Source organism: Micropterus salmoides, unplaced genomic scaffold, assembly GCF_014851395.1.
Source record: "Micropterus salmoides isolate LMB-PRFRI ecotype aquatic unplaced genomic scaffold, ASM1485139v1 Ms_hic_scaffold_18, whole genome shotgun sequence".
Classification (NCBI taxonomy): Eukaryota; Metazoa; Chordata; class Actinopteri; order Centrarchiformes; family Centrarchidae; genus Micropterus; species Micropterus salmoides.
The window spans coordinates 24,763,779-24,780,222 of record NW_024040928.1 but is presented as its reverse complement, the minus strand read 5'-3'; the positions used below and the strand labels follow the sequence as shown (position 1 = coordinate 24,780,222).

At 36.8% G+C, this 16,444-nt stretch overlaps 2 protein-coding genes across 3 annotated transcripts in view; both read left to right on the top strand.

Moving 5' to 3' along the window:
• The window catches only part of ift172 (intraflagellar transport 172), a 43,736-nt gene extending 40,734 nt beyond the window's left edge, over positions 1-3,002 (top strand). Inside the window, exon 48 of one of the 2 annotated variants that reach the window (XM_038727088.1) lies at positions 993-3,002. In XM_038727088.1, coding sequence (XP_038583016.1) covers positions 993-1,082 — 90 coding nt within the window. In that variant the 3' untranslated portion in view covers positions 1,083-3,002. The remainder of the gene's footprint in view (positions 1-992) is intronic. The other variant, XM_038727089.1, reaches the window with a different exon arrangement.
• Positions 3,003-15,422: 12,420 nt separating this feature from the next.
• msra (methionine sulfoxide reductase A) overlaps positions 15,423-16,444 on the top strand; it is a 41,028-nt gene continuing 40,006 nt past the window's right edge. The window contains exon 1 of the mRNA XM_038727085.1: positions 15,423-16,233. Coding sequence (XP_038583013.1) covers positions 16,098-16,233 — 136 coding nt within the window. The 5' untranslated portion in view covers positions 15,423-16,097. The remainder of the gene's footprint in view (positions 16,234-16,444) is intronic.

The window sequence follows — 16,444 nt, the reverse complement described above, 5'->3', positions numbered from 1 at the left end:
TAAGATTTTTGCACACAAAACATATGAAGATCTTGTAATAATATGATGTTTGGTTATAAATAAACTACAAACCCACCAAACAGTTTATAGAAGTACAGCTGAAATGATTAGCTGATTAATCAAATAGTCGATTGATTGATTGATAATTAATTTTCATGCAGAAGCATATCATGGTTTCAGCTTCACAAATGTGAAGAATTGCTGCTTTTCCTTTAAATAATTTAATAATTTTAATGTTTTTTAATAATGTTAAGGTTTGGACTGTTGGTTGGACACAATAACCTTGTGAATGTGTCGGTTTGGGCTCTGGGTGACTGTGACCGCATTTCTCACTGTTTTCAGAATTTTTACAAACCAAACAAACGATCGATTAATACAGAAAATAATCAGCAGATTACATTTACACATGAGTAAAGATAACCTAATAATATAATATTATAAAGTCACAGGGGACATTTACTTAAAAATTTGTAAATACTGAAGTATTTTCACAGTGATGCATTAGTAGTTATGCTAAAGTAAAAGCTCTGAATACTTCCTCCGCCACTGGAAGTATCTAAAATATAAATAAGTTTCCAACAACTTAAACATGAGCAGTTGAATCCAAGATGTCTCCCTAATATCTTGCTTTCTGTTTTTCAGTTATGGTTAACATAGCAGATAACATGGGTATATGCCACACATTTAACTGACAGACATAATTAATTCATAATAGATTCAGACCTTTGATGACTCATGCACACACACACACACACACACACACAGGAAGTTGCTCAATGTTACATTGAAAAAGAAAAACTAATTTCACTGAGTTTCATCACCTCTCTCAACATCAGGGATTTTCAGTGAATCAGCAGTCTACTAATCATTATCATTATCTCACGTCTACACACACACACACACACACACCCTTCATACCCTCCACACGCAGTACTGACAGAATAGGCTGAATCTGTTTTGTGGTCGTTGTCTGTGTCCATCTTTCTCTGCAGACCACTCACAGTCCAGAGTGTCAGGACGTCCTGAAGTTCATCAGCCAGTGGTGCGGCAGTCTGCCAGTATCTGGATTCTCCTTCCACTGATAGAGACACACACAACAGACAACACATAAATATATATATATTCAGACCTTTGATGACTCATGCACACACACACACACATATATATATATATATATAGCTATTTTGCTATCTCTTGTTTTGTTACACTTCCGTTTTTGCTGCAAGATTTGAAATACTTCATCTGTAAGTGCTCACCTCTCTTCTTCTTTCTTTTTTGTTTTATATGTTCAAAGAAACCCAAACCCTTACTAAAACATTTTTGAATAGCCACCAGCTGTTTCTTTTCACACTATTCTTTTCATATTTCCTGTAAATTCTCCTCACATGGTGATCAAAAAGTGTTCACATCCAGATTTGTAATCCTGTGAAAAGCTCTTATTCCCTTAATTTTATTGTGTAAATATTGTGGAATACAGCTGCTTAAGACAATGAACCCAATCACATTTGTATAAATATTACCCTGAGGACATGATCTCAATTCAAACTGTGGATTTATATACAACGTTTTGATTGAGTATGCTTAAAGCAATTGTTCTGCATTTTGAGAAACACGCTTATTCACAGTTTTTGCCATTTTTATGTCTGTACGATAAATATAAAGATGATGTCAGAAGTGTGTTGGGGGAGGGGGGTTATGTCGATTTCTTGATTGGTAGCAGTGATGACAGGACTTCAGTTAGTCACTGTTCCTGGCCAAGAAATATAGTAGTTTTAGTGGATTTAGCTAAATCCCCCTGTTTCCAGTCTTTATGCTAAGCTAAGCTAAACGGCTGCTGGCTGTGGCTTTATATTTACCGTACAGACATAAGAGTGGCGTTGATTTTCTCATCTAGCTCTCAGCAAGAAAGCAAAAGTGTATTTCTCAAAATGTTGAAATATTCCTTTAAAATTTAACATTGTCACAGCAGGTAAATTCTGTAAAACAAAAAGTTTCATTGAATTCAGAGTGGAATTTGAGATGATGGTGCAAACTCTTTACTAAAGCCCAAATTATTTGTCGAAACAAAACTGTCTAGAAGAAAAACACATATGTCGTGGAATTAGAAAGTGGATCAGTGCAGGGATGAAAGGCATTGAAATTTTAACTTTTACTATCCTATACAGGCAGTGACGATCCAAATTATCATCTACATATCGAAGTGAAATCTAATCCAACAATATCAGTGTGATTTTTACTCTGAAGTGCTTTTTAGTTGAGGCCATGTTACAGGATAAGGCTTCCAATATCTATTTTTGTTACTGTCAACAAGACCAAAACCAAGAATGTGTTAGTTCATCTTCTAAAACTTCCTGATTTCCCTAGTTTGTCTTTGGCTCTCAACCCAAAGCCCACTGGTTCCTGCTGAAGACACTTCACAAATATATAGTTACATAAAATTGTTAGATACTTATTGGTTTCCGTGTTGTCATGGACTTTGTTGACAGAAAGAAAAATCTAGAGTTGTCAGACTTTTTTAGACTTTTGCGTCACCATAGTCTGGATGAAGGGCCAGACGAACCTCCCACTGACTTCCTGTGCTTACATCTTATTTTTGTTCTCTGGCCGGTCAGTTTATCCTGAGCCTTCACCATGGAAACACATTCCCCTACTCTGCTGTATCACCAGTTCATCTTGTCTATTTTTTCCTCTCCTCTTTCGCTCTCACCAGAAAGACTTTTGCTCAGGATGGCGTCACTGAATAAAAAGCCAAAGGTTTCTGTCAGATTTTAACAAGATAGTTTCTAGTCCAGAACATATTATAATACTTTAATTGGTTTGACTGATAGATAGAAAGATTATTTAATGTGCACAGTCTGAAATTAAAAAAAGAGCTGTTATAATATGTGTTTCAGAAGGCAGCATCTCTGGCGATGCCTTTTATTGTCTGTTTGATATGGAATTTATTTTGTTTTATAAAGTTAAAATAAAAGATTGTTGTCAAACATTTTATTTTGAAAGTACTGCTTTTAATCCCTTTTATTGTGTCTCCTTTACTTTTATTGTAGAGTTTGTTCAGATGGTAACAGGTAAACTACATTGTTGTCAGTATGTTAGGAATCTTGAGTGATATTTTAAATCTATTTTCTGTATATGGCCAGTAAGTGTCAGAAGGAAGGAACATTTTTAACATCTAACTTGGGATAAATAAATAGTTGATTTACCTATATTTTAAAGTTTGATTATATAAAGTATTTATCTAACTTTATGAAAAACATATTGGTCGAGCTCAGGCACCTTTATTGAATGAAATTTAGATATATTAACCACGTGACATGCAGGAAATGTCCACCCTGTTAAGGACTTAGACATAGCTGTTTAAAAGTGTTTTCAGGGTATGATTACTACTAAAATGATATTCTTATATAAATCATATGTCCCTCACTCTTATTAGATATTTGTTTTACAATAAAATAATTTTTAAACAGCATAGGAATGCCTATATTGAGTTAAACAAGCACGCATAATGAAAAGGGGATGTATTTTTCCACTTTGTTTCTCAAGAAAAGTGAATTATGATAAGAATAACACAATGTCTCTTGCCTGCATAGTCAATCCCTTCCATATCTTTATGTAAATACAAATATACACTTAATATTTGGTCATTTCAATAAACCATGAAGGAAAAATACCAAAATAACATGGTGGACAGAGGTCTAGTAGCATAACAGTGTAGACAAAACACCACTAGGCTATATACTAAAGAAATGTCCACCCTGTTACTGTCCACCTTGTTGAAAAACTAACAGGGTGGACATTTTGAGCTAAAGTTAGCCTTATACCTGACTGTGTGAGCATAATGGCTAGCACGACCTTCAAAACTAGATGAGGAATCTATAATTCTTCACAAACAGTTTTGAAATTATTTAATTTGACTGATCTTCCAAAACCTAGGCTAACAGGGTGGACACTTTATGTTCAAACACATTAAACTGACTTAATAAAAAAGTCAAAATCAGATAGTAAGAGAGCTAGAAAATCACACAGCAAAATTTCCCTCCACTGGTGTGATGTCACCTAATGAGAGTGATTTCAGTAAAAAAACAAAAACGTTTCCCACTTAAAGAGACGGTTAATACAACTCAACAGGGTGGACAGTGATCACTGGGGACAAACATAAAACCTAATTTTTTTGCACAAAAGTTAACAATTTTGATAAAAAACAACATTTGACTAAATAGATAATAATGAAATATTTAGAAATACGTTAGTATACGTAAAGTTATTTTTTTAGATCTAAGTTGGGGACATGGCAAAATCCTATAGTGCCTCCTAAACCAAAGCTTTAAAAATGTAAATAAAACGACTAGAATTTGTTCAAATTTAGACAAAATACAACATGATTGGTACTGGGGACGTAAAAGGCACCACATAAAAAAAGTGACCCAGTATAATTATTACTATAGTGGACATTTGTAGAATTAATGTATCTCAACCAGTTTTTGTTTGTGAGATTAAACTATAAAACTTAATAACATGAAATTACCATTAACATCATACTCAAACAGTCCCCTGATTATGGGGACATTTTAAAGGATTATTCAAGTGCATGTTTTATATTTCAACTTTTACAACTTCAAGTGAAACAGAAACAAGTCCAAGAGCCAGCAGCCGTGCTAGCCGCTCTTTGAGGCTTGCGCTGAATGCTGACATTCTCACATTGGCAATGCTAACATGCTGATGTTTAGTGGGTTTAATATTTAGCATGTTCACCATCTCAGTTTAAGAGGGTATGGCAGTATTACCTAATTGGCTTGAAACACAAAGTACAACTGAGGCTGATAGGAATGTCCTTAGGTTTGCAGTTATTTGATATAAACCAAATTATTGGACAAATTTAAGATATTAAGCTAAGGAAGGTGCTACATACCGTGTTAGGAAATAATAGTCATTATAATAATGATGTCTTTCCCTAGTTTCTCTGCAATCCATCCAGTAGTTGTTGAAATATTTCAGTAAAAAACTAAAATATCAACGTCATGGTGGCTCCTAAGGAAAAGTCAGGGGTCACCAAAGTCATTAGAATACATTGTCTGTGAACCATGAACGTCTGTACACAATTTTGTGAACTGAATATGTTAAAACACTGACCTGCTGGTGCAGAACAGTCAGAGGATCAGAGGATCTGTAATTTGCATTGATCAGGTTTCATCTCACGTTACTTCCTCAAATTTAATCCCAATTAAGAAAAGCCACAGCCATTGTCACCAATACCACCAGGCAGAATGCTGAAACGAGATATCAGTCAGCAGCGCATGCATCAGCACTTACATAAGCTTGTTAAAAGTTTGAGTTGTGGTTCTCTGAAAACTCACGTTCACTGGTTGAAAATCAGTGGCAGGTTGAAGTGTTAATATTCTAGTCTTTCTGTAGCTGTTCTCCCTCTGTGGGGGTTGTGGGTTTTGTCTTATTGTCGGTGTCTTGGTGTTATGAGTGTCCCAGTGGAAGAATGATAACTCAGGTGAATCAGGAAAAATGTGGAGCTTTTTCAGTTAGCTTCCTCTGAATGCTCAACTGTTCACCTGGAATAAACCAGCGGTGTGTTTCATTGCACTGTGTTAGAGTCACTGTTTAGATGGATATTGCATTTTCTCCTGCGAGGCAGTTTGAGTCATCCTGTCAGACTTATACTGGATAGATTTGCCAGTCAGAAACTCTAAATCTATTACTATCGTATTTTCTATTCTAATCTACTACTAGGGGAACCCCACCGATTTCACACATCAAAGTTTGTTTATAGGTCTTGAGGACGACTGCATGTGTGAAAAAAGGTTGTATAATTTGTGGCAGTTGGGAATTGAAGACAACGTGTTTAAAAATGAAAAAAATCTGGGGGTGTGGAGGGGAAGAGGTGATCTTACCAGACCTCTCCTGATTGCTGCTGCAGGCTACAGGCTACAGGCTACAGGCTACATTAGCAGTTACTTGCTTAACTAAAGAATCTCTGACCGCTTGTTCAGGCTTTTGTCAATTATATATTATATACTGTATAAATTGAGGTACTCGGTAAGTACCTGCAGACTGGACCAGGTATAGTCGACTAATAGCACATACACCCAGAATTTCCTTGGAGCAGAGATGCTGTATTGATTGTTTTGATTTTTTCTGGAAAGATAAGGTAATGAGGTTTTATAACCATTTGCTGGATCCTTTTAGGTAATGTTAGTTTCAAGAGTCATCTTTTGGTAATACTCGTGTATTTGATTTGAACAGAACCCACATGCCCTTTTTTTTGTATTTGTCAGTTATCTTCCTTGCTGTCATCAAAAAACATGTTATTGTAGTGCTATGCTAAATCGGTGGAGTCCTCTTATTTAGTCCAGTATTAGGTTGTAAGCAGGTGTTTGTACCTTTATAATCCAATTTTTTAGAAATATGAAAATGTGAAAGTTAAAGGAGTCATTCTTATGATGAATCACCTGATACTGCAGCTCCCTTCAGCTTTAAGGAGCTTTACTGTGACTTTCAGCTCATCGTTTAACTGTTCAGCTGCAACTTTACTGTTCTGGCTCACTCTCACCGCTCTCATAGCGCCATTTTCGGCTCCAGCAGGCAGCTGTTTTCAGTGAAAAAGCTCCAACAACCCGCTGTACACCACCTGCTCAGCAGCAGACACATACAGTTGGACACTAGCTGGTGAACACAGTGGAGCATTTAGCAGCTAAAGAGCCAGCTATTTCCCTCAGGACCAGATGGAGACCAAAAACACAGCTAAAAGGAGAGAGGTGGCTAAAAACACAACAAATGAATTATAATGTTGTTTTGTTACTGTTGGATGTGTAAATGTTTCTGTTTGAACAGATTTAAAATAATGCTGGTAAATCCTGAGCTGAACATGAAGGTTTTAAGAAGAGCTAAAGCCTGAAAACCTTATAATATCCTTTATGAAACTGAATTTCCTGAAGCAAAAAAACCTGGTTTAACTGGTGATCTTGCTTCATGAAACAATCCTTTTGTCAGGAAACTCATTGAGGTCTGAGTAATTACTCACAGAATAAATGCTATTGCTATTTTATCAGGTTTCACAAACCCTTTCACTGGAATATTTTGCATGGACATCCCTGGATTGTATTTGTATGCATGTATTTTATTTATTTTTCAAAACCGGTTCCAGTGTAATATTCATGTCTGTTAGTATTAAGGTGAATTATGAACAAATTGCCTCATGAACAACCACTGCGGTGTATAGAGTCAACAATCTCTGTGTGCACAATTACATAAAAGCTGCATAAGTTATGTTGTTGTCTTACAAATATTTCACCACTATATGTCTTAAATAGTTTGTGCATAGTAAGTGTCTATAGAAATATGAATATTAATAATAACACAAAGTTCCTCTATAATCCAGAAAGGATGTATATAGTAGGCTAACTCTCTTGCTAGAAGCCGCCTTTGGCCCTTATCAGTATTTAACATTGACTACAATCTTTCCTTAACCTTAAAAGTAATATGTGTGGAATATTAATTGTAATCAATAAATGAAGTAATCTGAAAAACAAGAAGAACAAAGACAAGAAGGTAGATAATTTGACTGATTTATTTATTTCATTGTTCATTTAAGACAATGTCATGCATGAAGTCATTGAGGAGACAAACACACAGAACATATACATACATACATTATCAATTCTCCAATACCTCATGGCAAACTGTGAATAATTTAATTTCCCTTCTGATCATTCTTGTTTTCCTCTATAAAAAGTACATGTAGCACATTGATCTGGTTACTTATATTTAATTTAATAAAATGTGGAGTATTTTGTCCTTTTTCTGCTCTTCTTCTACATTAATCATCGGTTTTATATTTTTTTGTTGTTCTGGTCTGACATCTTGTAATTATAATGTCAAAAAAGTGACAGTTAATACATTAAATGTTCTCACTGGTTCATGGGAATTATACATTTTAAAATTCTAGACAGAAAGTTTCAAGACATTTTACAGATGTTTCAGTGAGCTGCAGTAAAAGAACTACAAAAACAGATTGTATCATAATAATACTTGAGTCAATTTAATGTGACATTTGGGAGTTCAGCTACTGTCCATGCATGTCTACTGTTTCTACTGTTTCTACTGTTTCTATTTTACATGTATTACAGTACACAGTATGCAGCGCCTTCTTTCCCAGCAGAGAAACTGTACATCCGCAATCAATACAAAAGCTTGTGTGTTTGGGGAAAATGCATTAGTAAGTGATAACTCAGGAGGTTTCCTGTACTGCTCTCCTGGCTCCGTGTCTCCTGAACATCCTCATCTACACTGTTCAGCCTAGAATAGACAGTTTACTGAAGTCAGTCAGTGTTTTATATTCACATTCACATTACACCTGCAGACATGTTGAGACATCTGTCACTGGAGAACGTGTGATTGGCAGACAGAAATTATGCTAAAACAGTTACAGTTACAGTTATTTTATTAGGAATAAAGTGATAAACATCATCTCAAGAGGCAACTCTGAGAAGTGCATGTTTATCACAAATCTCAATCAGTTTGTAATTCTACTCTTTAATTCTCTCTGAGAGCTCTGCTTCAGAACCATAATGATTCGGTCTCATGTGAATTTACAGTTGGGTGCATCATCATTATCATCTTGTGTCACTGAAGCAAAGCAGCCCAATGCGGACCCATGCAGGTCGACAGGAAATTAACAGAAAGAAGAAGAAGTGAGAATCAAGACTGCACGCCTTGAGTTTAAAGCCTCTTGTAGACCCGTTAATGTGAATTTCATCCTACATGCTGTATTCACTTTAATATCTCTCGATTTTTGTTGTTCTACAGTTTATATAAGTTGATTTTTTGGTTTTATGTATTCAATAAATCTTCTATTCTTTGTCCATATTCCCGTTAATGTAATTTGGAACATTATCTTTATTTGATTGAATTATTGGTGAGTATATTTCATTGAAAGCTCTCGCTGTGCTCTTACCCTTTTTGTTTCATTATTACTTGTAATTTAACTTAATCAGATGTATCACTGAGGACTTTACTTAACCTGCATGTCAGACAGTCCTGAGAGTCTGGCCTTCTTGAAGAAATAAGTACGTTATAATATTATGATTTAGAAGACTGGTACAAAGAGGGAGTTGAATGTGACACGCACCAGAGGAGGAACATAAACAACGCCGGTGTAGAGTAAAAGCAAAGTGAATGAAGCAACATTTAACGCCGTTGCTGAATATGAGATACTTTTCAGACTGAGTGGTCTTTTATTGTTTTGTTTTTTTTGTTCTTTTGAATCTGGATTGCTAAATGATAAAGGACTGCATTAAGAAGGTGTAAAACTTTAGAGATCACCATAGATGAATTTTACATCACAAATAGCACATAATGTTTTTGTCTCACCTTCATGGAAGTATTAGATAGTACAATGCTAAGCTATATAACAATTATTTATTTATCAGGCAACAAAGCTGTTTCTGTTTCTGCTGAAATTTCTATTGCAATTTGTGGTCGTAACTGCAGAAAACATGAACACAGTCTCATTATTGAGGTTTGTGACTTTGACGTTTTCTTGTCTTTGAACGTCACTGGAAAAAGATGACGCCTGGGGGGGGCGCACCAAGCGGAAAACACCACAGCTGACTCTGATAGGCTGAGACTCTAGACCATAATTCTCAAAATCACTAAGATGCATATTTAAAAAGGTTCAATTTACTGTAAAGGCCCACATTTCTTATGTAAAATGATAATTCAGGAGAGAAGTAATAATAGAGGATTTTTAGTGCCAACTAGTGGTCATTACTGGTACTTCATCAAGTTCTACCATGTTAGTTTCAGTTTTCACCTATAATGCTCCCCAGATACAGAACAGCAAAGATATCTCCCATCTTCATTCAAGAAAGCCATGTAGGCGATTTAGAAATGTCATTTTTAGCTGACAGTTATGGATTTTAAATGTGGCCACCATGAGGCAGTCTTACATTGCTTGAGCACTCAGAGTTGCTTTTCAGGTCACTCTCTTGGCATTCACCGCGTGCCTTAATTGTATGGACATTTAAATCAAGGTCCGCTGTGAACACGAGGAGAGACGACCCATATTTTGTCCGTTTTTCATACATTTTTTTCTGCGTTTTTGCCATTTTGCTTCTGCGTCATACAGCTCTGCTCCAATTACACTCAATCCCAGAAAGAAATTCCATTTCTTCCAGCAAAGTTCAAATCCTTCTTTGTTCCTTTTTTATCTCTGTATTCAGCTTCACTGGGCTTTATCCAAGTCATTTTCACTTTATCCCTCATATAAGAGTTTTCTCAACCACAGTGGTGTTGGTGTCATGAATTTCAGTAAGGCCTTGCTTTTCTTGTGTTTAATCTCAAGAGCATCGAGGAACATGATTGATGATTAAAGAAATGTTTGATTATATTAAATTAAATTGAACTATGTTACGCTTGGAAATCTCTTCTGACACATATAGGGGGGTCATACAATTTGTGATTACTGACTTTCTAAGTATAAATGTATAAATTATATATATATATATATGTTTGGGACAAATATATTGACTCTCGACTAATAAAATGTAAACAGACCATAATCATACAAAATATGTACATCTTGTACATGAACTGTGTACTGACCAAGGACATACACTAACAATAGCATTTATGATTTTGACTTCATGCTGATTATACTGGATATTGTGATTTTACTGACTACAGTGACTTACTGTACATTATGTATTAACGGAGACAAGCACCTCAGGAGAGTTTAAGACACTATAGTGGCCCATAGGTATGAGTGTGTGTGTGTTTGTGTGTGTGTGTGTGTGTGTGTGTGTGTGTGTGTATCCATATCGGCCATGTAATAACCTGTCAAGGATATCCTGCTGACCTCCACCATACGCTACATGCTGGGACAGCTTCAAGCGAAATTTGACAATACCACTTTATATCTACTGACTATACTTACTATTTAAGGATTAATTACAATTTGACTGAATATTCCACTGGGTATACTAACTATGATGACTCACTGTAAAAGGACAATACCAGCATTTTGCATTGTTTATCCCCGACCATCCATTCATTTCCCACTTTGGAATTAAAAATCAATTTGCAGAGACTTAAGGCCATAGTTCTCAACCTTATTCTTTTGTCTTTTTAAACCCTTAAAATAAAAATATTGTAACTTAGAGTGAACATGTCTTGTGAGTGATTCAACCAAATTGCACCATTTATTTCTTCTTAGATTGCTGCATTTCCAAAGACCCGAGGATGTTAGTGTCCAGAATTTCTCAAGAAAAAAAGCAAACGTCAGAATCCCCCCCCCCCAACACACACACACACATTTATTTTGGGATCCTCTTGCTTGAGACTGCATTCCCAACTCCTCTAACTGCATATCAAATCAACTATAATTCACTTTCAACTACAGTAAAAGCAGATATGATATTGCCTGACATTGATTGCCTGACTGAAGCAAATGTAAAGCCTCTGCAAACAGATTTTCCATATCCATAGTGAAACAAAACCAGTGATGGCTTCATGGAAGATTGGAAAACATAAACAATTCTAAAATAATGCAGCATGAAAAGGGAAAATTGTTAAAAGTGATGTAAGGATATACAGCTTTTAAGACACCATGGTCCTTCAAGCAGCACTGCATTACTCTCCATTATCCAGCAGCAGCAGCAGCAGCCATAATGCACGTTCTTATACACCACTGCATTAATGACACAGCTGCAGGGGAGGAAGCTGCTGCTGCGTTTTTACTCCTCATCCCACATGAGTACATAATCCTGTCAGCTCCAGAAACATCATGTCATGTAGAATTTTTTTTCTTTTATCTTTAATTTGGTTGCTGCAGATGAGCATCTGTTCTGCTCAAAGGCTCTCAGGCAGAGGAGAGGAGGTGGACCCATCTGCAGCCTCATTAACTGCTGAAATGCTAATGACCCAGATATCTCATGTAGGCTAAAATGCAGAGGGGGGGGGGGGGGGGGGGGGCTGCCTTTGTGGGGGTCGGGCGTTTGTGTTAGTGCCTATATTAAACATTTCTACAATAGACAAGCACTTAAACAGAAAATCTTAGATGACTTAAATGATAACATAATGCGTTGTTCTGTGAGCCCACGACATTAGGCGACATCATAGTAAATAATAGCCTATAGGCTAAAAAATAATAAGGTTTAAGTGTTATATAATTTAACACCATAACCGCCATCATACACCATGGACTATCAGAAATATTACAGATGCATTTTATGTGGTAGTATCTGTGTTGGGATCCTGGGTGCTCATATTTCAGAAAGAGACAAAAATAAGAAGTTCCGCAGAGCACGACAGCCCGCTGCGGCTGTTTCAGAGGCAGATTTAGCGCAGATGAAAGGTTAAAGGAGCTGTTGGAGGTTTAAAAAACGCAAGGCCTAAAACAATTTTTGGATTAAAATGAATAAAAGTTGTAGCCTACATACACATGCAGAAAAACCGAACAACAATACCTTTAAGCGGCAGGGTGCAGAATAAATGGCGCAGCTTTCGATTTTTTTTTTTTTTCATTTTTTTTTCAATTTTTTTTTTTTTACCGTCAGCGCACATTTACTAAGCTTTGAACCCAGAAAAGCAGCTCAGACCTCTATAAGACACACCGATGCAGGAGGTTCTGTTCGTCCGGTGATAGAACGCTTTCAACCGGCTTGATTTGCGTGCGTCGCCCAGTCCGCGATGCTTTCCTCTGGAGGTCCATACGGGGATGCTGAGGCTGCGGAGGAAGCGGGGGGATGCTGCGGAGGTCGGACCGTCCTTCTTCTGCAAGATTTTTCTTTTCTCAAGAGAAAACTCTTCAACCACAAATAGTCCAAACCCAGAAGAGTGACGGAGCAAAGCAACATCCTAAACTCTCGAAATTCAGGTTTTGTGTGTGCAGGGTGCAGTCAGGAGGTGGATACAGTAGCTGAATGGAAGGATGGATGAGAGAAGTTGGGCGCAGTCAGAGGGAGAGAGGAGAAAGGGAGGGGGTGGTCCTCTGAAAGAGAGGGAGTCAGATGAAGCCAGGTTTTTACATCCTCAGCTCCAGCTTCCAGCTCTGTCCTCCCTCTGCTTTTCATCCTCTTCTGAGGATGGAGGGAGGAAAGAAAGAGGGAGAGCATCTGCCTCCCCAAACAAACCAAGTGACACAATCCATCTGACGCTGAACTAAACTGTCACTAATATGGTATCTTAATCTAAATGGTTTTAAGAAACAACACATTCAAAAAAGTAAAAAATACACCCCCAAAACCTACATTAGAAAATGTTTGTGGATCCCTGAACATTACCAATGTAGGCTAATTGTAAAACATCTCAATCTGTCGCTATAACTGCCTCCAATCTTCTGATTCCAGACTTTCCACCAGAGGTAGGAACCTGGCTGCTCCCATTCAGCCACATCAGTGAGGTTGTCTCTGATGTGGGAAGATAAGGACTGGCTCGCAGTCGGCTTTCCAGTTAATCCAAAAGGTGTCAGATGTGGTTGAGGTCATGGCAGGCCAGTCAGATTCCTCTACACCGAAGTGAGAAAACCATTTCTTTATGCTGGCTTTTAGGGGAATTGTCATGTTGAAGCAGGAAATTGGTCATCCGTAAACTGTTGTCACAAAGTTGGAAACACAATATAGAAAATGTCTAAAATGTCACGAGGTAGCGTTAGATTTCTCTTTATTGGAACAAAGGAGCCAAAATAAAATCACAAGAAACCTTATCAAAAACAAACACAAAAGGTGAATAGAAGTGTTCACAAAGCTTGTCCATATAGCCTTTGTCCTTATTCCTCTCTCTTGTCTCGCTTATTGGATATCAGGACTCAATGCTTATTTGTGTTCTTACTTGGTAAATCTATAATAAAGATTGATTTCAATTCAATAATTTAGTACAGAGGCTAAGATAGCTTAGCACCAACACTGGAGTATGGCTAGCCTAACCTAACCTTCATCAAACAACTAAAAGCCGTCTTGTTTACATGTTGTATCTCAACACTTGTGTACTTACTACAACTAATTTGTTAAAGCGGTTTACGAAAATTAGCCTTAACATTACTGCTGTTTCACTCTTTTCCCCCTGTTGTCAGTCTGCTAAGCTAGGCTTTGGGACAATCGACATTTGATCAGTTTTGTCATTTAGGTATGAGGATGTGTTGAACAATTGGTATCCAATAAAACATTTCTGTGTCTGATTTTAACCTGCATGTATCCCCATCTTCCCTACAACTCCAATTCGTCTTTTGGTGGAATGTGAAATTGTGCACCAGCCTCCTGAATTATAGATGAATCTCACCTTCACAGGGACAATCAGATGCTGAAATGAATATTTTTCTGACATAAGCAGCATTCCTCCTGGATTCTTCCTTTTGGCTCGTCATTTGCCTCCCCACCCCTCAGCGTACTGGGAACCAGTAGACTGATGGGGGGGCTGTTGTGCACTCATTTGACGAAACCATTACAACCACAAACCATGAAATAATCAGTGGCTTCCATCTTGGAGGCTAATTTTCTTCAACCAGCCACATACACGCTTTACTAGTTAGAGTCTAAACAATGAAATTGGATCATTTGAGTGTAGTTGTTTCCATTTGTAGAACTTCTAATGTAAATGTGATGCACATTTAAACAAATATATAAATACATACTGACAATTGTGACATTGTATATTCATATCACATATTGTTAATTCCTGCATTTATTCTGCTGTTATATATTGTTCAATTTTATAATACTATGATGTAAAGGTTGCATTATATTTGATTACTACTTTATTATGTTCTTATTTACATTATTTATGCTATATTCCACTATATTTATACTTTTGCTGCTACATTTCAATTTTACCATAAGCTGATGTGGTTTCATCCTTTTTAATAGGCTATAATGTTGTTCTGGTTTATTCTGTATGAGTTTGAAATACAAACCTTTATGCATATATATTCCCTAATTAAAGCCCCTTTCTGCTACATTGATCATGGTTAACATCTAGAAGGATGTGTCAAAAAGCGAGAAGGAAACAGGAGGAACTTGGTGTTGATTGCAAAAAAACAGGTTCACAAAATCATAGGTTCACAATCATAAGTGTCCATGCACCTCTATCCATGTTGCTGTGTGTATACAGTTCACATCACTTTATTTTACAATCTGCCTGCCACATTGTTTTATATTTGAATGTTTTGGTGCAGTCCAAATGCATGAAAATAATGGACGAGATAAAACGTTGCTTTTTAAATTAAATAACGGTGCAAATGTGGTTTAATAAAGTTATGCTTTATTATGAGACTAACTGGCAATTAAATATGGGTCAGAGAATAGTGTCTCAAACTTATGATAAAATTATTGTGACAAAGATTGTAAGTCACTAAACATCTCTGAGACACTGAAGAATCAGCTTCCCATGTAGTACAACATTGATCAAATTAAAGCTAAATCATTTTTTATAAACTCATTCCAAAACTCTTGCTAAGTCTGTAAATGATGGACTACTAACAGAGTGGGGGAAAGGCGCAGCAAATGGGTCTATAAACAAAAACACATTCCAATTTAAAGATCAATGCACAACCACATGTAGCACCAATATAACAGTGACACCTTAACACAAATTAAGCTCACACTCCTGTTTTCTGTAATAGAAATGCGTTTTTTCGACTATGCAAAACTCCATTCAATGTTTTAATAAACAGTTCTTGTTTTACTTATTAGTTATGTTATATAAATTCAAAGTGTATGTTTAAACTACTTGAAGAAATGAGAGGTTCTCTGTTAAATTCGGCGCGTATGTGATGTCAATTACAGTGGAAAGAACAAATAAAAAGTTATCAATTTCTCCACATAGCCTAATTACAGCTTAATTTTGCCATCTTCTGTGCAAAAATGCACATTTGGTTTTCAGTGACAAGAGTCTTATATCATGTTATAACTATTTATCGTGCATCTGTAACGTTAGGCATGCCGTTAGTTTGTGGTCAGAGTTAAGTAACATGACATTACACAAGCCTGTGTGTTAAAGTTAGGTAAGATCGCTGTTAAAGCTAAGGTCAGCTAACTGAGCTAGCCTCAGTGTGCACTGTGCAGCAGTGAGTTAGTATCGGTGCTGCTGTAAGTTCAATGGTCTCATCCTCCAGGCTCTGTCTGGTTTGGCGTCATTTTGTCAACAGCAGAATGGGAGACATGGCTTTTAAAGCGCAGTTGCCGACACCGGAGACAGCACTGCCCGGCCGGACTGACAGCATCAAAGTCTCCGGTAAGACTGACCGGACTGCCTTTAGCATGCTAACGTTAGCTTAAGCAGCTAAATTATCTAACTTTACGGCACAACCACGTTAGATAGCGAACCGATATAAACAAATTGCTGGTTTCTTTTGTGTTCTGGTTATCTTTTGCTAACGTCTGTGTTACTGCCTTCCTTACACGACAAAACCAAATTAAGTTATAACGATGTAAACAAGTTAAGT